Below are 25,344 nucleotides of genomic sequence, written 5' to 3'. Positions count from 1 at the left end.
TTGGAGCTGGTCTCCTTGACGACCTGCCCTCAGCCCCTGCGGGCCCCCCTGGACCTCACAGGGACGGGGCCAGCCTGGCTGGTGGCGTCAGAGCTCCTGGCAGAACAGCGCGGGGCTGAGAGGCATCTGCAGAACTCTGGCCGAGACAGCGAGAAGCACAGCCAGCTTCAGGAGAATAGTGGCCGCGGGAGGGCAGAGGGCCAGCCTCTGAGCTCTGGCCCCAGATGGACTTGCCTCCGCTTCACTAGGGTGATAAGGTTGGATCCGGTGAACTTTGTCTCTGGGTTCTGGGGACTTGGAGAATCCTTCCGTCTCTTCTGCCTGCCTCTTTCCAAATGCTGATGGGGACGCTGTGGTAAGTCATTTTAGGAAGGGGTGGGGGGCCGCCAGACCCTACTGTTGATCTCTCAGAGCAGCTCTCAGAAACCTCTGTGTTGACCCCTGGGTGGAACAAGCTGAGCCATGTCGGGTGAGGGCCGCTTTAGCTAAAACTTGGTCCGAGACCCTCCCAAAATTGCAGCTTGCCTAGTATGCTCTTTCCAGGATGCTGGACTCACTGTGGCCCTAGCCATGGCAGTGGGGGTTCAACTCAGCTCCCAAGAAACGTGGGGGGACGTGGGGGGAGCCTCACCACTGCAGGGACCTGGATGTCACCAGGCTTCTCTCAGCCATCCGAGGGAGGCAACAAGAAGGTGAATGGAATTTTCTAGTTTACATCTTGCCATGACTTACATCTTTCCCATGACTCAAGCTGAGATAAACTTTGGAATAGAAAATGAAGAAGTGGGGAGGGCTTTCAGTAAATCTGTGCTCCCCGTAGATCTCACTGCCTGCTGGAAGAGCGAGGAGGCTGGTAAGAGACAGGGAGGAAGAGGGCAGAGGACAGAACTGTTAAGCCAGACCTGCCCACTTAGAGGTGACCCAGGAGAGGCCTGGGGAATTTTTTTCTCTTCAGGCCCAAGGGCTAAGGGTGAATCTTAGAAGAGTAAGCACTGCTTTGCTCTGCTGAGCTTAAAGGAAATGGAGCAAGGAGCCAGAAACAGGCCATCCTGGGGGCTACTGGGCAGATAGGAAGCCTGAGGGACATCCATCTGGGTGCCCACCTACGGACGGGAAAACTGAGGCTGGCAAGGCTCAAGACTGGCCTGAAGCATAGAAGCAGTGGGGTTTGGCTGGGACTGGAGTTCAGGAAATTGTCACTGGATTGATTGCAGCCAGCTTGGCTCCAGGATCATCTGGCCCGATGGAGGAGATGTGGTTTTCTCTGGGAACCAGTTCTCGTTTTGCTTCATCACTGGTGGCTGTGGGGGGTTCTGGATTTACATTCCTCCTGTAGCTCTGATTGCTTCCTCCCTGAGTTTAACTTCACTCTGTTTATTCATTTTTAGTCACTCATTGCAGCCCAACACAGAGATTACCCATGTGGACTCTGGATTCAGAATCTCGGGTCATTTCCTAGCTGGCCAATAGCATACCTTCCTGTTTCTATGCGAAGGAATGGAGAGAATGGTAGTGCCTATCTCATTGGCTTATTATGAAGACTGAGGGAGGCAGTCTATGTGATACACATGGAGCAATGCCTGGCACTTAAGAAGCACTCGATCAAAGTTAGCTGTCATTAGTTTTATTTATTCAGCATGTATTATTGAATGCCAGTCTTTTGGGCTTTTGGCAGAAAACTGATCCAGGAGCATGGTGTAGTTACGACTGCCTTGGAGGTCCACCTGAGCCTCATTCATCCACTGGGCAAGGTGCAGTGAAAAAACACAGTCCCAGGTTTTGGGTTTTTTTTTTTTTTTTGCTGTGCTGCACAACCTTGGGTGATCCTAGTTCCCCGACCAGGGATCAAACCCTTGCCCCCTGCATTGGAAGCCCAGAGTTCCAACCACTGGACTATCAGGGAATTTCCTCGTCCCAGCTTTTAAAGAGCTGATCTGCCAGGAAGGATACAAAAGAGATTTTGTCTATCAGGTCAGTTTTTTGGTTTTTAATTTGAATGCGGAGCCCACCCCCACCCCACCCCGACCACCTGTATATCCCATCTGCACACCCTGGTGCTCCCTGCAGACCTCAGAGTGGGGAGAGGTGCAAAGACCTCCTTTTCATCACCAGTGACCCTGCAGGGACTCCCAGGCCTTCCTATTGTTCCCAGTGGAGCTGGGTTGCTAACAGTGAGGAGGGAAGAAAGTGGAAACACCTCGTTTTGGTTCTAAGCATGGTGCCCTTTTTCCCACCCTGGCCAAGTGGTTGGTAGAGGCAAGAACTCGATAATGGAGAGGTGGGGTGTAGCACACCCCTGGGGGTTAGGTAAGGGCAAGACTGCTGACCTCAGATGGGGTATATCTTCTTCCCACTTGGCCCACATCATCAGCCCGGTGCTCCTGGCAACCAACTCTTAAAAGTGAAAGTGTTAGTCGCTCCAGTCATGTCTGATTCTTTGTGACCTCATGGACTGTAGCCCACCAGGCTCCTCTGTCCATGGGATTCACCAGGCAAGAATAGTGGAGTGGGTAGCCATTCACTTCTCCAGGGGATCTTCCCGACCTAGGGATCGAACCCAGGTCTCCTGCATTGCAGGCCGATTCTTTATCCTCTGAGCCACCAAGGAAGCCCAACCAACACTTAAATCCCCCTTAAATATGCTGATGAGGCAGGAGCAGCCGCTTGCTCTGGGAGGTGAGGAGCCAAGGACAGGCTGAGTACACAGGCCGGAGGGAGGGCTGGGAAGGTGGAGTGTGTTCACCCAAAGGACTAGGCAGCAAATGGTTAGTGCAGGCTTGGAGGATGAGCTGTGATGGGTGCTGACTCAGTGCCTTGGGGTGCACGGGCAGGTCCACACTTAGCTGAATCAGGGTAGCCTGTCCACAGGAACATCCCCCTACTCTGACAGAAGGGGGTTGCTGGCAGATTACCTCACCTTGGGCACAACGTGGGTGAGAATGGCTCTAACTCCTTCCTTCCTAGGATGTGGTATTGGGTCTCCCCCACCTCCTCTCCACTCAGTGCCAGGAATCTGGAGGTTTCTGTTCCAGTCTCATATCGCCCTGCTGCTTCCGCACACTTGTCCTATAGCCAAGGTTAGAGTCAAGCCCTGTGGTGGTAATGTCCATTGGAAGCCATCCTCTGTAGCCATCAAGGATCTTGACGTAACTGCCCTTTCCTGGGACACATATGTTTGAGACAGTTGTGCAGAGATGGAATAGGACTGGAAGAGTTTTCTAGAAGATAGTCTCTAACCCATGGTCCAGCAGAGATTTCCCGAGATCTCTGCCACCCTGCTTTCAACCCTGACAGTGGAGATAGCATGCGTGGCCCTCCGTTTACTGTCTGGATGGGTTCCTTAGCTGCTCAGGGCCTCGGTTTGCTCATCTGATAAATGGAGGGAACTGAGATAATAGTGAAGCTGTTGTGTAAGCAAAGCACTCAGATCCAAGCCAGGTCCGCTGCAGGCACTTTCCCTTAATTATCAGACTCCTTCTGATTGGCCTCTAAGGTCCTGCTCCCCTCCCCCTATATTGAGTTCTGCACTGGAAGGTTTAGAAGAGGATTGGACAGAATGTAGGGGGGAAAAGCAGAGCTAAGGAGAGCAACTAACATTTTAGCTTGGAAAAAAATGCTGAAAATAGCTTGTTTAAGCCTTTGTAGATAAAAATGTAAAATGTATGCAAATGTATGTGACTCACGCAGAAACATACATCCATGGCCTCCTCACAGTCAGTGCCCAGATGTCGCCATCAGGCAGTGTTCAGAGAAGGCCCAGGCTGCCTTGGCGAGGGGCGGGGGGTGGAGATGTTGGGGAGGGGGGCTGTATTGCTGCTTACCTGGGCTGGTATCCTGCTTGCACCTTTCTTCTGGGTCTGTGCCTTCCAGGTGGGAAGAAGAGAGGCCCTGGGCCCCTCTCTGCTCCTCCGTCTCACCATCCTCCCTCTGGTTCCTCCAGGAGCCCGTTTGCTTCCTCTCCCATCCCAGCTCTATTTCTGGAGCATCTCATTGGAGATGCACGCCCCCCTCTCTGCCAAGCTCCAGGTGCCTGCTTGCTTGGTCCTCCCAGTCTTGTGTGCAAGTCAGAGACGGTGGGAGGTTGACAGCTGAGCAGGGAGACCCACAAGAGCCAAAGTCAGAGCCGGAGCCAGGAGGCCTGAGGTGGAGGAGAGCCCAGTGGATGCAGGGAGGGGCCAGTGTGACCTCCAGGTTGAAAACCACCCACTGTAGCCACCTGTAGATGCTTTGCACCCCCAAAGCATCTTCCCTTGCATCTTCCCCAGGGGCTCACCCCACCTCTGTGAGCCCAATGGCCCCCACCTCCCCTGGGGCAGCTCTGGTGCTACCTAAGCTGCTGCCGGGGCTGGATTCAGGTTTCCTTTCAGCATCATGCAAAAGGGTCTGCTTCTCCTTTTAAGAACAAGATCTGAAACTAATACCGTATTGCACGTCAATGATACTGCTTTTCATTTTTTTAAAAAAAAGAATTAGATCTGTGGTTGTTTGGAATGATGAGAACAGCACTCCCCCGCCCCACCCCCCTGCCAAAATGCTCTGGGATGCTGACAACACTCCCCCATGTAGAGGCCAGGTGAGCTTCATCTTGTAGGCCATCTTGTAGGGGACCCAGTTCAATGGTGTTAATGCACTGCCGTTAATGCAGCTTGGGGATGAGGGGTGGAAGAGTTTGCTGCATCAGCAGAAACCTCACTCTCTGAGGTGAAAGCAGGGTAAGTGGCCCAGCGCGGGGGTTCCCTTGTGGGTCCACTGCCTCCCTTCCCTGGGGTTCAGGAAACAAGCTTCGGGCCCCCTGCCCTGGACCACCCTAGCCTGACCCTCCAGCCCCTCCAGTCCCTTCTTCAGGGTCCTTTGGTCCAAGGAGGCCTGCAGCTGAGTTGCCTTAGGTCTCTTAGAACCAGCACCCAGTGGAAGGCATAAAACTCCCCCACTCCAGCTTCTTCATTGCCTGTTTTTTTTGGCGGGGTGGGGGAAGCGGTGGTCTTAGAAGGAATTTTGTTTCTAAAGATCTCTTCTCAGAGGCATCTTGAGCTCAGACTTCCCTCAACTTGTGATTATGCACCCTTGGTGTCCCTCCTTAGATGCGCTGCCGCTGGAATCCCGAGAGAAGGTTCCTGCCGGGGACCCAGCGGAGACCCTGGGGTCTCTCCTCTAACCCTGTTTGTCCTCCGCCCCTCGACGACCCCCTCGGCCTCCTGCCTTCCTCTGTTCGCCGCCTCCCTGGTGTGAAGGGCAGGGAGCAGCCTGGCTTTTAGGTCAAGAGTGTCTAAATAGACAGGCAGTGTTAAGGTTTGGAAGGAAAGAGTCCTTGGGCAGCCAACGCTTCCCGCGGGCGGGCTCGACGTTAACCCAGTCCGCGCCGCTCCCCGGGCTTGCCGAGGGGAGGGGCCTGGCAGCCGCACTGGCCCCTGAAACTGCGCTTAGAGATCCTGGGGTGACAGGTGATGTCACCCCTGCGGGCCCATAGGTCTCCCCGCGGCACCTAGTCTGCGGGTCGCCAGAATTTGGCCAAGCCCAGGGAAGGGAAGGAAGAGAAGTCTGGGTCTGCGTCGCCCCCCCGGAGACCCCCGCAGACCCCCTCCTCGGTCACCCGCTGGAGTCCCTCTCCGGGTGGGGGACACCGGCTGCTCCCCGCACCTCTGCGGGGGGTCTGGAGGCGTGCCGCGGCGGGGGAGGGGGCGCGGGAGCCTCGCGCCGATTGGTCGCGGCTCCCGCCCCCCGCCCCTGGGCGCCGCGCAGCCCCGGGGAAGTTGCTAGTTGGCGGGCGGGCTGCGGGGCCGCAGCTCCGGGATCCGCAGCGGGGCTCGCGGCGGCCGCAGGGGCCGGAAGGGCTCCCGGGGCGCTCGCCGGCCCTCGCCCGCCCTCTCCCTCCTCCCGGGCGGCTCCGATCGCTCCTCCCTGCTACCTGTTTCCCTGCCTCCCCTTCGCCTCCACCCAGCGCTCGGCAACTTCGGCCTGCGGGGCCCGCCGCCCGCGCCCTCCCTCCTTTGTTGTGCGATGAGGGTCGGGTTTCCGATCTGACGGAGCCTTTGCCGCCGCAGCCGCGAGGAGCCGCGGGCATGGAGCCGCTGAGCCATCGGGGCCTGCCGCGCCTCTCCTGGATCGACACCCTCTACAGCAGTACGTGTGTGCGCGCGGGCGGGGGAGGCCGGGCGGGAACGCGTCCCGGAGCCCCGCGTGGAGCCCCGACGGCCCCCAGGGTTCGCGTTGCCGGGCTTGGCTGGAGCGGGCTGGGGGCTGCGGGCACGGCCGCCCAGGTGCCTGGCGGGCCGGGAGGCGGGAGGAGCGGCTTGGCGCCCCGCGATCCGTCGCTGATGGGATCCCCAGAGTGGACTTCCAGCCGGAGCGGGGGTGAAGGGGGCACAGTGGATCGACGGGGCCAGGAGAGCTGTGTCACCCCTCTCCCACCTGTTGTGTAACCGAGCTCTCCCCAACCCTGGAGCGGAGGGGAAGAGCCCGGTAGTGTGTTGACCCCCGCTCCCCGGCTGGCTGCTCCTTCTGTGCACGCCGAAGCAGAAAGGCCATTTTGGCGAAGTCCTTGGCGCCTGGACTTGCCATCTCAGGGACACCCTGAGGCCAGGGTGTTTCGGGGTGGGGGTGGGGTCGTATGGTAAGGGAGACTGTAGGTGTCGATTTCCGTGGGGGCCGTTTGGATGAAGGACCTGAAAACCCCCAGCTCAGCAGTCTTTCCTGCCAGGCTCATCATCATCCCCACCATCACCCTCCTTCCTCCCCTACCCCATCCCCCGCCCCCCCAAAAGAAAAAAAAAAACAAAAACCCTTCTCCGCGTTTCCACCCCCCTCGTTCCCAAATCTGTCTCGATCATGTGATTGCTCTTGCACTGGTGCTGGGGATGTGTAAGTGATCACGCCTGCCTTCCGGGGGGCTTACGCCCAGCCTTGAGCGCCCCCTTCCCCTCACCCCCTTCCCCCCACCCCACCCTCACTCTTGCTTAGGTGGCTAAAGCACTGCATTTTGCCCACCCCTCCCTTGAGACGTCATCCCCAAGCTTTCAGTGGTATAGGAAGAGAGAGAGTTCTACTGGCTCCTGAAGAAGATAATAAGTGGATTTTGCCCTCCCTGGTCGCTTCAGTGGAACCGGCCCACTTTCTCTTGCTAGGTCTCCCAGCTTAGGGTCCCATGGGGGAGGCAGGTGGAACCAGGTTCCCCCTTCTGGACTCTAGATGCCATGGAACAAGGCTACATGTCAGGGTTAACCTGGTTTGAATGGTGGGGAGAGTGGACAAGTTGATGTCTTGAACCCCAAATTCTTGCCCTGGAGGCTTCTCAGTACTCATTACCCAGCCTCTGACCTCTGTATCCCCTTGGGTCCCCATCACTCCCCATAGCTTTTTCTCCCCCCTCTTCTCCTCCTCCCCCTCCATCCCCCCCCCCAATCTGTTTTCCCTTCCTTTCCTCCCCCCAGCAGCTCTCCTTGTGATGGTTCATTCTGCTTTGGTTTTTCAACATCAAAAGAGCAAAGCTGGATCCCCTGGGTGTCAGTCCTGCGCCAAGCCCAGCCACTCCATCTGCTCCTTCCCCTGTAGAGGCCAGCACCATTGGGTGAAGGTCAGGGTCCACGGCTGCTGTGTGGCATGTGTGCACACATGTGTCTGCCTGAATGGGGGCACACATCTGCTCAGAGCCTGGCTGCAGATCCGCTCCTGACCCCAAAGGGAGGATTAGTGACCTCCTCTTCACTGTGCGCTTGCAAAAAACAGTCATAACAATGCCTCATATTCACATGCAGCTTATGTTCCTGAATATTTCTGGCTCTTTGCAAAACCCAGTCCTGTTTTCCCTATTTCCCAAGGCATAGAATCCTACAAAAAGCTGTCTCTGGCTTTCTCTTCATTGCCTTAAAGAAGCCTCCCCTGCCTGATCATCTATCTGGTCAATCCCAAGTTTTCCTGACATCCTCCACTCTATCCCAACACCTGTCTCCCTACCCCGCCTCCCCCCAATACATACACAACCTGGAGCAAAGCAGCAAAATTGCTTTGAAAATTTCCAATTAGAGGAAGGTGGGATTGGAAAAGGGAATTTGACTGAGGGCTTCTTTGTGGGGGGTGCCTGTTAATCAGCCCTGACTCAGGCAGTCTGGCATCTGAACTGTCTACCCTTCTGCTGCTGCCTTGGCTTCTGGGCTCCTGGGGCAGCCTGGATAGAGGGGAGGTGGGGGCGGGGGGGGGGGCACTGGCTTGGCAGCAGTGTGAGGAGTCCTTGCCTCCTTCTTCCAAACAGTTTATTGGAGAGCTGTAGAATGAGGCTTCCTGGGGAGGTGCTGTGCAGTCATGTTTGGGCTGTTAGCCATGAAGTTTCCTCTTGACGAGCCTAAATTAAAACAAATACCCGAGCTGTCATTTGCCTGGCAGCATGGTTTTGTGGCTCCCCGAGGAAGTTCCCATGCCTCTCGGGAAGCTATTTGGTTACAGGTGTCACAGTCCTGGGGTGGCAAGTCCCCACAAAAGCCAAATCCATCAGGAATCATAAAGGGGGTGTACACAGGGCACAGGGTAGCCAGGATACTTCTCAGGGACGTGAAAGACCTGGAGGCAGTGATAGTAGCATCTCCAAGGACCTGCCGTGTGCCAGGCACTGTGCTGGGTGCTCTCCATCCAGTCTCTGCAAACCTCACAACTCTGCAAGACGGGTAGTCTTATCTCTCTTTTACGGGAAAAGCGGCTGGCTAGGCTCAAATCATTACCCTAGGTCACATGACTGATAAGTGACAAAGCTGGGATTCAGATCCTACCCTAGGATGTTGAGGAAGACTCTTGAGTGTCACCCAGATATGTCTGAGCTTATTCACAGTCTTGCAATGGGGGACATCTGTCACTCTGGTCCTCTGTCTCAGTGTTGTCCCCAAAGTGGTCCAGCAGGGTAAGGGGTCTCAGTGATTCTGAGCCTCACTTGCCTCTGTGTCTCTTGGAGGAACTGGAGACTGGTCCTGAAGCCAAGGCAGGGGTGTTTGGGACTCTGTCTGATTTCACTGAGGCTGGTGGTTCTATATGCCTAAGGTGCCAGCCTTTGGAATTGTCAGCTCATTCTTTCTGGCTTTCGCATCTGTATACACTTCCATGGCAGCTTGATGGTCCCTTGATAAGGGGTAGACAGCAGACTCCCTCTTTCCCCTATAGTTGAAGCCCTGAAGGTCTGCAGTGATGGCGCAAAGAGATGGGTTGGCTCCCAGCTGCCTGTGTGATCTGGGACGGACTGGAGCAAGGTCTTTGCCCGTGGTCAGCTAGCGTAGTGGATGAGGGTTCCTGCCACCCCACTTCTTGTCCCTGGACCATTCATTTTCCTACATTCACGTCATAGCATCAGCTGTGCCTCTCAGGGCCTTTCCTAGACTATTTCCCTAAAGCCGGTGTGTTTCTCTCTGCACGGAGCTGTTGTCTTTCTCTCTGTGTGTGTTCTCTGCCTGTGTTCTTCATTTTATCTTCTCTCTTTCACCACTCCTTTCACTAAATACTTACCACTTTATCTTGGCTTCCTTCTGTACCATGGGATCAGGTTGGATCAAATTAAGTTCTATAGAACAATAAAAAGGGGGGTGCTCTGAAACTTTCTCTTATCCCTCTGAGTGGAGATGAAAATCTTTCACTATATGTTCAGGATTTCTTTAAGAGAGAACTGAGGACTAATTTAAGGTACACTTAAGGTATCCCTTTGCCCTTCTAGCCGTTTTTCTGTCCCAGGAGATTTAACTCTGGCCTCAGACATGCTGACTCTATGGAGCCAAGCAAAAGCCTCTATTATTGGGATGTCATAGAAGGCAGAGCATGGTCATCTGTTATTAGAACCTGCCTTTCGGAGCTCACTTCTGTTACCTGAAACAGCATTTCCAAGGGAAATTTCTGTCTCCGGTGATATTTTTATGCCCCTTACAGACTCGGTGCCCTGTCTAATGGCCAGGAAACCATTTGGGGCTATGAGAATACAAACCCATCTCCAGATGACCATGAACCTGTCTCAGTTTCCCACTGTATTCCTATGTTAGCTGCACCAAAGACCAAGCCATTGGCCTGACAGTCGGTGTGGGCTTGATCAGGGCAACTCTCTTACCCAGGCCACATCAGACTAACCCAGTGTGTGCCGGTGAACACCTGCAAGTGCATGCTTTCTTGTCCCGTGGCTAAGCCCCAGTCATTTATTCCTGTCTGTCTTCACCAGCCCGTAATTGACAGGACTGCTGGAGTTTGATAGGTGGGCCTGGCAGAAGAATTAAGTCTCCTACTCAGAGAAATGTAGTTTTTCGTCATTGTTGTGATTGCTGGTGTTACTGTTCTTTAGAGAAAGGAAGGAGTGACAGGAACATTTGTGAAGAATCAGCTAGGTGGGTAGAAGATGGGAGGAGAGTGGGTAGGAGGGAAAACTTGGGTTGTTCTCTGGGTCTGGGGGCGATTCTGACACCTTTGTTATGCATACTCCTCGGAGAGTGAAGCTCTGATGTCTCACGTGGGTGCAATGGAGATTAATTGGTTAATATTTCTCGAATGTTTTGAAGAGGAGGAGTGCTCTTTAACTGCTCAGCTGTCCAGCTCATCCCAGCTTTTGTCACTGAGCAGATCCATGAAAGGCTGCCCAAGGAGTTTGGAAGGGGTTGGGAAGGGTGCACGGGGACGGGCAGGGGCAGAGTGTTGAACCAGGTTCTTCGCTGGTGCCTAGCCCAAGGCCTTGTGCCGTAGTAAGCCCACAGTAAGTTTTGGTTGCACGAGTGAGTATGAGAGGGAAAAGACTTCCGGGTTCTTGGCTCCTTTAACTCCTGACTCCATCCGAAACCCCAGAAACCCATTAGCTGGCCCATTCACAAGTTTCTGGCTGTGTGGATTTGGTAATTGTAGTAGCTTGTAGTGGAGTCGGAGACCCCCCAAGGGAGTCCCACGCATTGCTGGGGCTTGTGATTACGTGATTGGAAGCCTTCGCTGCCAGCGTTGGTGCTGCAGCTGTTTGGCTCGGCTTGAGCCCTTTGGGGTGACAGGCAGCTTCAGGACAACCGCGTGTCACCTCCACGTCATCAGCTGCCTCGGCCAGGCCCCTGGCTCTGGTAGGCTGAGGTGATCCATGGGGCTTGGAGGACCCGCCACATTCTACCTACAGGGTCTTGGCGCTTTCCACTGAGTACCAGGGAAGAGGCCTGCAGGCTCACCTCTCTCCAGGGCTGCATAGAAGAAGCTGATTTTTCTTTTGACTTGTGGCCTTGGTCTGCCCTTGCTTGCATTCCTTAGGGCAAGATATGGCCGAGCCATGGATGCCCCTGGGGGCAGTGGGAGCATTCTGCTTGTCCCCGAAGCTGGGGGAGAACCTGATCCTGTAAATGGGGGAGAAGAAAGAAAGGCTACAGGCAAATGATAGCATGCACCTGGATAAGAGGGTTGGGGATAGAGGCCCAAGCCTACCCCTTGCCCAGGGCATTTGTCGCAGAGCCCTCTGAGATGGGGCCAGCTGGACCCGTGACCCACTGCAGATGGGGCAGCCAAATCTTTTCCCCCAGGCTCAGACTTCATTTGGGCCTCTCTTGGTTTTCTACCCTTGCCCTTTATTCCTGTCTTCTCTTCCTGCCGTTTCTTCCCCACCACACTGCTGGATGAAAAACGAATATGGGTTTACTGGCCACATAGAAACTGACAGGGTCAACGTGGTCTTTGGGAGACAGGGTGGGCTCCGTGCTGACCTAATTGGTCACGTGCCCTTCCCCCTTTCCTCCACCCTCACCTCTGAGGTCTTCATGCCCCTCAAGACCAGTGATCCTCAACCTTTTTGGCACCCTGGGTGGGGAAGATCCCCTGGAGGAGGGCATGGCAACCCACTTCAGTATTCTTGCCTGGACAGAGGAGCCTGGTGCGCTACGGACCATCACAAAGAGTCAGACACGACTGAAGCAACTTGAGCACGAACGTGAGCTGTGGGTTTACTCAGGACTGCTGGTGAAGAATGTGACCATAATTACCTTCTTGGGATTGAAAGGCTGATCCCATTAGTGTGCTGGGCTAACCCCTTCCTCCTGGGCATTGCCTCCTGGCCAGCTGTGAGGGTTTAATGGATCAAGATCATGGAGACCGAAGATGTTGTATAATTAAGCCTAGTTATTTTCCGAGCTGGGGGTAGCCACTCCCCACAGCAGCAATTGATTTCCTCACTTGTGGTCACCCTATTCAGTTGCAAGTTACCCTGGGCCTAAGCTGCATACAGTCCATCGTTTTGAGTGAATGCCTCCCTTTGAAGGCACAGCTTTAGGAGAACAATCCCTTTCTGAGGGGTCTGGGTGACTGTGTGCTCTATGTGATGGCGCCTCTGGAGTTGTGCTGTGGGACCTCTTAGGGACATATGTCTGAGCTCTGCAAAGCCACATGGAAACCTCATCCATGGGTCTCTCGCAACCACTGGGCCCAAGGAAAAGAAAGCCCAGTAGTCCAGCCAAGCTCATAGATTTTAGGTTTTTCTGTTTGGTTTAGGATGAATAGAAGAAGCCATAATGTTTAACTAGTCCTACTGTGTGTCAGATGCTGTGCTAGGTACTTTCTTTCATTACCCTAACAACTCACCAAGGCACCTTTTACATCCCCCTGGCCTATGGATGAGGACTCCGAGGCCCTGAGAGGTTAAGTTATTGCCAAAGGTCTCCTGGTTTGAGCCAGGTCAGTTCTCAACTGTAGTTGAGTTGCAGATGGCTGCAACTCTACCTATAGCGGATTCAGCTGCCAACAGCAATAACGATCTTAGCCAATACCCATGAGGACCTACTGTGTGTCAGCATGCCCCTGGGCACTGCCCATGTGTTATCACTAATCCTCAACAGTCCCTACTTTATGAGGTAAGAAGGAATTATCACTACAGGGAGGAAACTGGGACTCAGGGAAGTTAAGTAATTCAAGGTCCTAGAGTGCAAGCCAGGAGTCAAGCATAGAATTGGCCTCATTTTTTTAATATGTATTTTTATTTATTTCGGAGAAGGAAATGGCAACCCACTCCAGTACTCTTGCCTGGAGAATCCCACAGACGGCGGAGCTTGGTGGGCTGCCGTCTGTGGGGTCACAGAGAGTCGGACACGACTGAAGCGACTTAGCAGCATTTTTATTTATTTGGCTGCATCCACATCTTAGTTGAAGCAGGCAGGGTCTCTGATTCTTACTGTGGCACTCAGGATCTTTAGTTGCAGCATGTGAACTCTTAGCTGTGGTATGGGCATCTAGTGGCATGTGAGATCAAACCTGGGCCCCCTTCATTGGGAGTGTGGAGTCTTAACCACTGGACCACCAGGGAAATCTCCTGGCCTGACTCTTAACCCCTCTTTCTCTGACTCCCTTGCCTTTCATGGCAGCTGGCATTTTGTGGAGGTTGATTGATCTGTTCATCTCTCTAACTAGAAGGACAACTATGGAGACGGTCTTGGTCCCCCCATGGTATTTGGACAGCTCTCAGCCTTCAGGTGCCCTGTAAGTGCCCACCGGCTGGGCTGCCTCTTCCTAAAAATGGATCCCAAGGAACCCTCCCATGGGTACTTGAACCGCTTATCCCAGAGTTACCTTGTCCCTGGATTCCTGGCAAGAGGTACTCTGTGTTAACCCCAAAATAAATAAAGAGGAAGGAGAGAAAATAACTGGGGGGCAGGGACGGGCAACAGCTAAGGCCCATTTTCGAGAGCTGAGCAAGGCAAAGGACAAGTGGGTGGGGACTAGAGAAAGTGAGGACTTGGCTGAGCCCTGGCGCATTGGCTCTGATCTCAGGCCTTTTTAAATTCACCTCCACAGTTTCCAAAGGGAAGTGAGGTGAGCTCTCGGCCATAAACCAGGCCACCATGCGCCAAGGCCCTTTTCTGAGGCCCAGGGCCAGTTGGGCCACAGATCCAGCTTCTGCATTTGAACTCACCCCCGCACAGCATGCTAGTGATGGGGTGTCTCCAGTGCAGGGCCAGAGTCCCCTGCCCAGAGTTCAGGCCTCTGTGAAGGCCGGTATCTGGGGCCTTCCACTGTAGGAGGCCCCTCTTTGGCTGGAGCCAGAAAGGCTAGGACATGATCTGAGGGCTTGCTGCAAAGGGTTGGTATGTGGAGAGTTTTGGGGGTGATGATAAAGGGGGTAAAAGCCTGTCCTGAGCTGACTACCCAAGCAGGAGGATAAAAGTGGAGATGAGGGGAGGGGCGGGTCGCCTCCATTCTCTTCCTTTCCCTTTGCTGCTCAAAATGTCACAGGCAGCTTCCTTCCTTCTGAGTCTGCAGGCGTTTTTAGGAACTCCTTCTTGGTAGGGTGTAGGGACCCATAAACCAGCCCCCTCACTGGCTCTTCTGTTTGTACAGAGGCTAATGTGAAATTCCAGCTGCTCCCCGTCTTAGGCGTTCCTGACGCCTTCCTCCCACCACCTTGAACTTGCCCCAGCCTTCTTCCTCCTGCTGCCCTGGTGTGTTCCTGCCCGCCGAGTGAGTCCGGGTTGCAAGCAGACCAGAGGCTCCACCTTGACAAGTGCATCCTTCAAGCGCCACCCGGAGGTGACCTCTGTCCCCTCCCCCACCCAGAGCTTTCTCCCGTTCTTCCGGCCCCGCCCCCAGCCTCCTTCCCCCTCTTTTTCGCTGCTCGTCAAGGGAAGAGGCATCTTTCGGAGAAAGCCAATGAAACAGGGCTGCCCAAGCAGGGGAGGGTTGAGAGGGCCTGGAGAGGGGATCCTGTCCCTCCAAAAATGGCACGTTTCACGCTCGAGTGTCTCCACTCTTCGTTCTGGGTCAATGCTTGAGGCTTTCCTCACCTCAGCAGGACCGGGAAGCATCCATATAATAGCTCGTGGGAGGGGCTGTTGTTACCAGTTATGTCGTGAGAGAGGAGCCAGAGAGCTGTGATGGGACCTGGAGATCTGCTCATGGGTGGCCTGGCCAAAGGAGTCAGCTCTCCTCCTGCCCCACTCCTCTCCTCTCCCCCTCCCCCTTCCCTCTCTTCCTCACCCCACCATTGGAATTAAGTTAGCAGAGGCCAGGGGCCTCTACCAAAGGGAGATTGGGCTAGGGGTGTGGGTGTGTGTGAAAGTGGCTCAGTCTTGTCCAACTCTTTTCGACCCCGTGGACAGTACAGTCCATGAAATTCTCCAGGCCACGATACTGGAGTGGGTAGCCTATCCCTTCTCCAGGGGATCTTCCTGACCCAGGGATCAAACCGGGGTCTCCTGCATTGTAGGCAGATTCTTCACCAACTGAGCTATCAGGGAAGCCCTGGATTAAATGAGTGACTCGCTGACTATTTGGAGTACCGCTCATACAGTATACAGACATTTTGCATTGTGAGCCAGGGCACACAAACTGAACAAAAGTTCATGGGATAGTACTTACTGTTCTATCACGTTTGCAATGTACACATCATTTTGTGCCCTTCTAGTCTGTTCCAGTCCACTGCATTAAAAACAAACCCAAGAAGTGTTGGTCATGACCTACGATATTGATTTCATGACCTGCAATATGAAAAAAGTAAGTGGACGAGATGCACTGTAAGGAATAATGACTTACGAAACTGCCGTAATTTATATACCACTGTTGTGATTTTTGCCAGAGTCACACACTTCTGTTATTATGGACTTAACTGTTTTTCTTTCTACTTGATTCATTATTTTAAATATCATTTACCTAGAAAGAAAAAATCTGTATCTCTTGCAATAAATAGTTTCCTTGCAAATAAATAACACTCAACAGTGTTATTCTAGTTATACACTGTTGCCCTTGGAAGGCTCTAGGTCTGAGCCTCCTGTGTCTCTGTTTAAACGCAAGGAAACAGAAGATAGATATTAAAGACATACTGGTACCAAACAGTAGCAGGAAAGATTGAAAGAAATCAGGAAGGGAGTAATTTTCTCAACATGTGCTCTGGTGTGCTTCAGTGCAGCGTGGCAAGCAAGCAGGTGCTAATTAGAGGGCTGTGGCATCTGCATCCTCTGCCTCTATCCACCTGGAGTCCTGGGCCCCATATTTCCTGAGCCGGGAGAGAGGAGGGGGGAAACTGGTTTTTCCTAGGAACAAATATACTAGAGCAAATTCTCAAACTCTATTGTGCATTTTTTTAAAGATTATTTTTTTATATGGACTTTTTTTTTTTGGTCTTTATTGAATTTGTTACTGCCTTGTTTCTGTTTTGGTGTTTTTGGCCGCGAAGCATGTGGGATCTTAGGTCCCCGACCAGGGATCGAACCTGCACCCTCTGCATTGAAAGGCGGACTCTTAACACTGGAGCACCAGGGAAAGTCCCCGTTGTGCATTTTAATAGCCTGTGTGTGCTTAGTCGCTCAGTGTCCAACTCTTTGTGACCCCATGGATTGTAGCCCACCAGGCTCCTCTGTCCATGGGGATTCTCCAGGCAAGAATACGAGTGGGTTGTCGTACCCTCCTCCAGGGCATCTTCCCAACCCAGGGATCGAACCCAGTTCTCCCACGTTGTAGGCGGATTCTTTACCATCTGAGCCACCAGGAATAATGGCCTGAGGATCTTGTTAAGATGCAGATTCTTATTCAGTAGGACTGGGTTGAGGCCTGAGATTCTGTATTCTAGCAAGTTCCTGGGTGATGCCAGTGCTGCTGCTGCTGATCTAGGGACCACAATTTGGGTAGCAGGGCCCCAGCGTTCTTTATACCCTTTCCTAGGGGACTGCCTTGTGGACCCTGATCCAAGTCAGACCCTTCTGTTTCCCAATCAAAATAATGAAGCCACTGATGGGACACCTGGTGAGCACCATACCTGAGCTGGTGCTCCCACATTCACAATCTGATTTCATTCTCACAGTAAACCTGTGAAAGGTTGTTACTCTCATTTTAAGGAGGAGAGGAGGGAGTGGCCATTGTGACTGGCCTCTCCTGGGGACTCTGCCAGGGCAGTGGGGATACCTGCCATGGGGAACACCCTAAGTCCCCTCTGCCTACCCTCTTCCTGAGTGACAGAAGCCCAGGCAGCTGGCCTTCATGAGTTCTTCTGTCTAGACAAAACCTTCCCTGTCCCCACCCCCCAACACCCCCTGCCCAGAGCAAACTTTGGTGTTAATGGAGCAGAAAACCTCAGTTGTTAATTTTCTAGTGCATCATTGAGAGGGTTAATGAGCAACCAGCTGGTGTGCCACCCAGCTCCGTGGAAGGGCTGTGTTTTCCTTTGCATTTGGTCTGCAGACGTTTTGCAGACTCTGTGGCAACTCCTGACCTGGATGAGTCAGTGGGCATCTTGTGCCATTTTTGGGTGCAGAACTTTTAGAGACCCAAAGCAGGGGCTTTTTAAAAAAATTAATTTACTGTTGGCTGCACTGGTCTTGGTTGCTGTGTGCAGGCTTTCTCTAGCTGCCAGGAGCAGGGGCTACTCTCTAGTTGAGGTGTGTAGGCTTCTCACTGCAGTGGTTTCTCTTGTTGTGGAGCACGGACTCTAGGGTGTGGTCTCAGTAGTTGTGATGCAGGGGGTTAGTTACCCCATAGCACGTGGGATCTTCCTGGACCAGGGTTCAAACCAGTGTCCCCTGCATTACAAGGTGGACTCTTAACCACTGGACCACCGGAACTTTGGGTCCTGTCTTCTCTCCCTGGAAAGGATGGATGGGATGCAAATCTGATGAGGAGCTGTTTCTTGACTGAGGACCCATGATGGCTGGTCAGCTCCCATCACAACCAGGCCCTAGCTGCAGACACCTGAGCAAACTCCCTCCCTGACCCTGAGATGCCAGTCTCCATCCAGATGGCTGGTACTACACTCAAGCTGGGGGCTTCCCAGGTGGTGCTAGTAGTAAAGAACCCGCCTGCCATTGCAGGAGACATGAGAGATGCTGGTTCAGTCCCTGGGTTGGGAAGATCCCCTGGAGAAGGTCATGGCAACCTACTCCAGTATTCTTGCCTGGAGAACCCCATGGACAGAGGAGCCTGGCGGGCTACAGTCCATGGGGTTGCAAAGAGTCAGACATGACTGAAGCAACTTAGCAAGCACGCATGTGCCCACCCACACTCAACCTGCTTCCGTCTACCTCTCCTCTGCCCAGAAATCCTCAGTGGGGCGTTTTCTTCCCCATCGAATCCAAATGCCTTCAAGATATCCCCCGTGCTGCGGGACACCTCGCACTGTCCATTCAGATTTGCCGGCATCCCAGCATGCGCCCCCTGTTCTAGCCACTAAGACCCCTCACCATTCCGCAGCCAACCTCTGTGCTTAAGCCTCAGCCCTGGTTACCACCACCTCCAGGAAGCCCCTCTGCCTGATTATGCACTAGCCTCAGTGAGCATCCCAGCTCAGAACCTGAACACTGCTTGCTCAGGCCACGTCACTGAGCCCTTTTATCTATTGTTTCGTAGTGTTTACCAGTGTAGGCTTTGTGCCTGTTTTCATTTCTTCTCTGCCAGACTGTAAACTCCTTAGAGGCACGAAGAATAACAAAGGCTGCCATTTATAGGGTGTCAGACAGTGTCCTTAAGCACTTGACAAACAATGTCCCGTTTAATCTTCACCCCCCTGCAGAGTTCTCAACTCTTTTTATCCATTTTCCCCCCCAAGATTCTGGAGAGGGTAAACAGTTTTCCTAAGGTCACCTAGCCTAGGAGGAGCTGAGCTGGGCTCTAAACCCAGGTCTGTGTGATGCCCTGGCTTATGCTCCTCACCAGAGATTCTCAAATGCCAGGGCCCTCAGCGTGAGAACCTGGGCTTGGCCGCTGGCATCTGTGTGTTTGCACAGCTCCTCTGCACGCCCAGTCTGATTTGGGGACTGACTCTTAACCACTGCATGCACCTCCCTTTCCAACACTCAGCTGCGCCCTGAGCACTTGAGAGCTTGGAAATGCATTATAGGCGGTGAGGGGGTATGAAGAGAAGGACGCTGTAAGGGGAGATGCTCTAGGAGAAGGATGTGTTGTTGTAATGTAGGGGCCACCTAAGAGAATCACGGGGCAGGGAGGATGTAAGGAGGCAGTGGAGCTAAGCAGGGGGAAGACAGATGGGAGTTAGAAGAGGCTATTGGAGGGACCTCCCTGGTGGTCCAGTGGTTAAGAATTCATCTTGCAATACAGGGGGCGTGGGTTCCATCCCCGGTCAGGGAACTAAGACTAAGTCTGTGTGCTGCAGTAGAGAAAGACCATGTACTAAAATGAAGAGCCCGCACAGCCAAAATTAAAAGTAAAATAAAATGTCTCTTTTAAAAAAGCAGAAAGAAAAGGCTATTGGAGAGGTCAAACCATCGACCCTGTCTCTGCCCCAGCTGTAACTCAGGGCCTCACCTTGACCCACTAATCAGCTGGGGCATCTTGTAAGGATGCAGATCCTGGTACAGCAGGTTTGGATAGGGCCTCCTGCTTGGCATTTCTAACAAGCCCCCAGGTGATGCCCGTTCAGTAGGAAGGCCCTGGACCCCTCAAGCCCTACTGGAGGATCTGATTCCATCACTCATTAGTCTACCATCTTCCCGTCTCCCTCCTCCCTAGAGGATAAAATCTAAACACATGTACACCCGTGGTGGATTCATGTCAATGTATGGCAAAACCAATACAGAATTGTAAAGTAAAATAAAAAATAAATTTAAAAAGAATCAAAAAAAAATTAAAGTACAGCACAAAAAATCTATGAATAAAGATATGTATAAAAAGCAAAAATAAAAAATAAAAATAAACTCCTTAGTACGCATGGTAGGAGCCTTTTCAGACACTGTCTCCAGCCATCTCTAGCCTCACCTCCTGCTCTGTTTATCACACTCCCCACCCTGCAGCCCCACTGAATTCTTCACGGCTCCCTAGACACACCACCATCCCCAGTCAGAGCTGTTACTTTGCCTGGAGGCATGCGCTTTGGCCTTTCTCAGCCAGGTGAGGATGAAGCTGAAGGTCACCTTCCTGGGAAGTTACAGACTGAGGAGTGGGCTCTAGACCCCTAGCTCTAAGAGAAGCTCCCTGGAGGTTCCTAGAACCCTTCTTGTCCCTGCTCCCAGAAAAGGTTGGCCAAGGTCCCAGACCCTGCAGAGGAATCAGGTGATTTCATTGTCCTGCTTTGAACATTTGTTGTGTCTTGTCACCTTCCACTAAAAATAGAGCTGAGAATGACTGAAGTAGAGCCCCATTCTGGTCTGGGAGAGCAGAGTGGGGCAGGTGGGCCATTCTGCGGAGCCCACGAGGCCAGACCATCTGTGGGGGCTCTGGGAAGGGGGCCCTGTGACCTGGGCCGGGGCTTCCCAGATGCTGTGGTCATGCCCTGGGCTCTGAGAGGCCAGCCCATAGCTGCTTTCACTTTAAGCTTTTCTCTCCTGGCTGTGGAAATATTTCAGGACTTCCTGAGAAGTTTCCTTTGGTGCTTCCTGAGTTTTCTCCTGGGCTCTTTTGCCTCCAGATTTCAGCCCCAGCCAGGGGCAGCTCCCGGAAGAGCTGCGGGTGCCGCCCTGGCTGACCACAGCCCCCACGGGGACCGCCTCCCGAGCTCCCTCCCCTGCAGGAAGGCCCCCCAGTGCACTGGTTTTGGGGAGCAGTAGCCTCCCTCTCTCTGGAAAAAAATTAAAAAATGTCTCTTCCTGCATTCAGGCTCCTGCCTGGGGGCTGAGGAGCAGGTTCTGGATGCCGCTGGCGGGTGATGGAGGGCTGTATCTCTGATTCCTGAGCCCTTCTGAGTGCAGAGCAGCTAGAGGGAAGGGGACAGAGTCTTTGAACGCTTGCTGGGACAGTCACCTCTGGTGATTGACTTCACCTCTTTGAGCTTCCTTTTCCTCTCGTATAAAATGGGAAAAAAATCTTATCAACCCCACCAGTAGGGTTGCCCAATTTTCTAGCAAATACAAACACAGGATGCCCAGTTAAATCTGAAGTTTAGTTAAAACAATGAATACTTGTCTTAGCAGAAGTATATCCTATGCAATATTTGGGACATGCGCATACGTGCTCAGTTGTGTCCAACTGTTTGTGACCCCAGGGACTATAGCCCACCAGGTTCCTCTGTCCATGGGATTTCTTAAGCAAGAAAACTGGGGTGGATTGCCATTTCCTTCTCCAAGGGATCTTCCTGACCCAGGGATCAAACCTGTGTGTCCTGCACTGGCAGGCAGGTTCTTTACCACTGAGCCAGCGGGGAAGCATTTGGGACATACTTACACTCAAAACTTGTTACTCGTCCAGAGTTCAAATTGTACTGGGTGTCTTGTACTTTACCTGGTGTCCCTACCTCTGGATGAAATGGTGTGTATGTAACACTTAACAAGGGACCCAACTAAATGTTCCTTGCTCATCTCATTACTTTCTTCTCTCCTCTGCCACCCCTGACCCCGAGAGGCTGAGCTGTTTGTTTCTTTGGAGTAGTCATAGAAATATAGAGGTTGTTTTTGTAGAGCTGACACAAAAAGTAATGAACGACTAGTGGGAAAATGCCAGTAAAAATAGCTGTCACTTAGCGAGCACTAGCTGTGTGTCCCACGATGTTCCAAGCACTTTCTGTATGTTAACCCCCTTACTCTTCACAGTAACGCTATGAAGAAGACACTTATCTCCACTTTACAGATGAGAGCACAGAGGCAAAGAATAGATAAATAACCTGCTCAAGGACACCCAGCTAGTAAGTGATGAGCTGGATGTGAACCCAAGCAATCTGGCCCTCATATTGTTGGTGTTAAATGGAGCATTATACTGGATCTTGCCTACCGACTGCCACAGCTAAAGATGTAAAGTTCCTTTAAGGTCAAGGACATGGAAACCTACAGAGATGGTTTCCCAAAGCAGGTGATAACACAGCATGCTCCCAGAGCGGGGTGTGACTTCCCAGGTTCCCCTGAGATCCTTGGATGGAGAGAAGGTTCAGTCAGGCATGAGGAGCTCACACTGGGGTTTATCATTTCCTCCCCCCACCACCCCTGAATGTCAGGGAGGTACTGGCCATGTACCAGCCTGTCACCCGGGGGCATGAGCTGGACGCAGGTGATAGCTCATTCCCGAGGTCCTGCAAACCCTAATCAAGTCCTTTTCAATCTTATTAATTCACAGATAACTGTGCTACAGTAGGATGTCTTCTTGAAATTCTTCATGATTCTCTAGGATAGAATGCCTTTCCTTTGATAAAGTGAATGTTAGCTTCCCTGGTGGCTTAGCGGTAAAGAATCTTCCTACCAGTACAGGAGACCCTGGTTTGATCCCTGGGTCAGGAAGATCCCCTGGAAGAGGAAATGACAACCCACTCCCGGTATTCTTGCCTGGGAAATTCCATGGACAGAGGAGCCAGGAGGGCTGTAGTCCATGGGGTCATGAAAGAGTTGGACATAACTGAGCGACTAAAACAACAGCAACATTCAGCAACAAAATGAAGTTATTGAGGACCAGAAAAATACCTAAGGGCTTCCCACATTGCTCAAGTGGCGAAGAATCTGCCTGCAGTGTGGGAGACCTGGGTTCAATCCCTGAGTTGGAAAGATCCCGGGAGAAGGAAATGGCAACCCCCTCCAGTATTCTTGCCTGCAGAATCCCATGGACAGAGGCACCTGGAGGGCCGCAGTCCATAGGGTCGCACGGAGTTGGCAGCAGCAGCCGAAAAATACCCAAGAGGAGAAGGAAGACAATCCACGTGCCGCTGCCCCACCCCCGAGATGACACCTTTCTCCTTGCTCTTCCCTTTCCGGCCTTGCTCCTTGCTCAGGGTCTGGCCTTGCAGCCTGACTGTGCGTTCCCAGCAAAGACCAGGCTGTGGGCCAGAGCGTGATGGAAACCTCAAATGTCCCAGCCCCACCCCTGGATGCTTATGCCAAAGGGAATGGTGAATCGGAACGAACGTCTGGAAACCAGGAGGTGCTGTCCTGCCTTCTCTAGAGTCTTGACTGGCTCTTTACCCCCGTCCACCCCAGGAGCATCAGTGTGGAAGTGCCTGTTGTTGAAAGAGGCTGCCTGGCCCCATCCCAGCTTATGACTGGAGATCAGTTTCCAGCATACTTTGTAGGTAGCTCTGGAGGCTCTACTTGGCCTGAAGCCCAGAATCCAAGTCTTCCCGCCTCTTTTCCCACCACAGGCCTCCCCCAGGCTCAGCTTCTCAGTGTTGTGGTCTTTCCTCACTTTCTGAAGGTTAACTCCAGTTCATTCACAGGGAAATCTGAGACCAAGAGCTTTGCCTATTGCCTCTGCTCCTAGCTCCTTCCATGTGTCTGCCGTCTCCCTTTTCCCCCTGTCCCCCAGGGACTACTCTCTCAGTAGGTGCTTGTTGGCAGGTTCAGAGAGGCCCTCCTGGTTCATTCATCAGGAGATCAGTGTCCCCAGCCTGGTAACTTAACTGCTGTATTTGTTAGGGTCCAGCAGGATACAAATGGCACACTCAGCCCGAGTGGTTTGGAGAGAGCTTGGAACAGGACTATGACCAAAATGTGGGCAGAGCGAGGGGAGGGTCTGGATCCCACACCTGGAGACACAGAGGCCCCGTGGGTGGCTTCCTGGCAGGAGCTGCAACCTTCAGGGAAAGCACGCAGCCTGGGTGGCCCACAGGGAGGAGCTGCTGGGAGAGAGATCCCAGCCTGGCACCCCTCCCTTCCTCTCGGCTGGGGCAGAAAACAGGTTGGAGAGCCAAGGAGAATGGACCTGGAGGGGTGTGCTCCAGGTAGAATGATGCTCTCTGGATTTTTCCCCATTTGCAAAGGGAGGGTTAGAAATACCTACCCCAGGACTGCCCTGGCGGTCCAGTGGTTAAGAATGCACCTTCCAATGCAGGGAACTTGGGTTTGATCCCTGATAGGGGAACTAAGATCCCACAAGATGCCCATCTAAGATGCCCACTAAGCCGGTGCCTGCAACTATTGAATCTGCATGCAACAAATAAGACCTAATGCAGCCAAATAAATATATATTAAAAGAGAAAGAAAGAAATACCTGCCCCATGCATGTCCTGGGGTTGTTGTAAAAAGCACCTAAGATAATGAACAGTGATGATGTGTGCTCATCGTATCATTTAATACCAGAGTAAAGGATAATTGTTGTTGTTGATAAACACTCACTGGGTACCCCCCACAGAACATGTCTTACACATTCTCACTTCTTCTAGGGAGTCTCATTTCCAAGGGACATATGGGTAAAGGAATGAGAAATTGCAGAATTGCAAGAGCCTGGATTTGAATCCCAGAGCCCCTGCTTAATGTTCATATGCATTGAGCAAGTCATTTAATGAGCTTCCCTGTGGTGAAATATACTTCACTGGGGTTCAGAGGAGAATGGATGCTGTCATTACTATTAAGCCAGTGCTCAGAGGATCCACCAGCATCCCTCATCCCTCAGCTGGGTCCGGACTGAAGGGGGTTAAGTTTGTCCCCCCAAAATGTGTCAGTCTTAATCCCTCACATTCACCCTCACTCATTATGTGAAGAAAAAAAAAAGTAAAAATGCAAGTTGCTCAGTCGTACCTGACTCTTTTCGACCCCATGGACACCAAGCTCTTCTGTCCATGGAATTCTCTGGGCAAGAATACTGGAGTGGGTTGCCATTCCCTTCTCCATGGGATCTTCCCGACTCAGGGATCATACCCAGGTCTCCCACAGTGCAGATGGATTCTTTGCCATCTCAGCTACCAGGGAAGCTCCCCCTGCACCCATTATAGACTGAGGTAAAACCACTATCCTAAATTTTGTGTGAATCATTCCCTCTTTGTCTTTAGAGTTTTATTACTCAGGCATGTGTCCCTGAATGATATAAATGTAGTTTTGCCCGCAATTTATATAAATAGACTAATAGTAGAAGTATTTTTCTGTGACTTGCCTTTTTCTGCTTTAAAGTATGGTTTTGAGACTGGTCTTTGTTCTTACCTATAGCTCTAGATTATTCATTGTTAAAGCTGCATAGAATTTCCATTATAGGAATAAACTACAGCTTATCTAGTGGTAATAATGGTACACCTTCGTTTTTGGACAAAATCCTAAGTCGAAGAATCATTTTACTCTACAACACAGCTCACATACCTTATATATACGTACATATATCTATTTGAATTAGTTTCATAAAATCATCCTCCCTTAGTATGTGAGGTGCTCGTTTTCAGTCCGTTTCGAAAGTGACTGGCCAGGACTTCCCAGGTGAAGAATCTGCCTGCCAGTGCAGGGGACACAGATTCAGTCCCTGGCCAGGAAGATTCCACGTGCCATGGGCAGCCAAGCCTGTGAACCCCAGCGACTGAGCCCCTGCTCTACGACAGGAGAAGCCACCATAATGAGAAGCCCGTACACCACAGTGAAGAGTAGCCCCGCTCATTGCAACTAGAGAAAGTCCACTTCCAGCAACAAAGACTTAACACAGCCAAAAATAAATAATTAAAAAAAAAAATGACCTGCCAAACTGACTGCAAGATCCATGAATGGGTCAGCCTGCAGTGGCTGGATGATCTCCCCCAAGTGGCCAGTTTGGTGGCCACTTGCGCAGCAGAGATGC

At 52.4% G+C, this 25,344-nt stretch overlaps 1 protein-coding gene across 3 annotated transcripts in view; it reads left to right on the top strand.

Moving 5' to 3' along the window:
- Positions 1-25,344, top strand: part of ABR (ABR activator of RhoGEF and GTPase) — a 194,515-nt gene that overhangs the window by 44,817 nt on the left and 124,354 nt on the right. The window contains exon 1 of one of the 3 annotated variants that reach the window (XM_040243821.1): positions 149-355. The exons of 1 other annotated variant lie outside the window; for it this stretch is intronic. Coding sequence is in view for 1 of the 2 variants with exons in the window: in XM_040243818.1 (XP_040099752.1) it covers positions 6,060-6,120 (61 nt within the window). In the remaining variant the exon portion in view is untranslated. Of the gene's footprint in view, positions 1-148; positions 356-5,930; positions 6,121-25,344 lie in introns of those variants that run through there. One more of the 3 variants, XM_040243818.1, reaches the window with a different exon arrangement.

Source organism: Oryx dammah, unplaced genomic scaffold (assembly GCF_014754425.2).
Source record: "Oryx dammah isolate SB20612 unplaced genomic scaffold, SCBI_Odam_1.1 HiC_scaffold_8, whole genome shotgun sequence".
NCBI lineage: Eukaryota > Metazoa > Chordata > Mammalia > Artiodactyla > Bovidae > Oryx > Oryx dammah.
The sequence above is the reverse complement of the archived record's forward strand: the minus strand, read 5'-3'. Positions and strand labels throughout refer to the sequence as shown.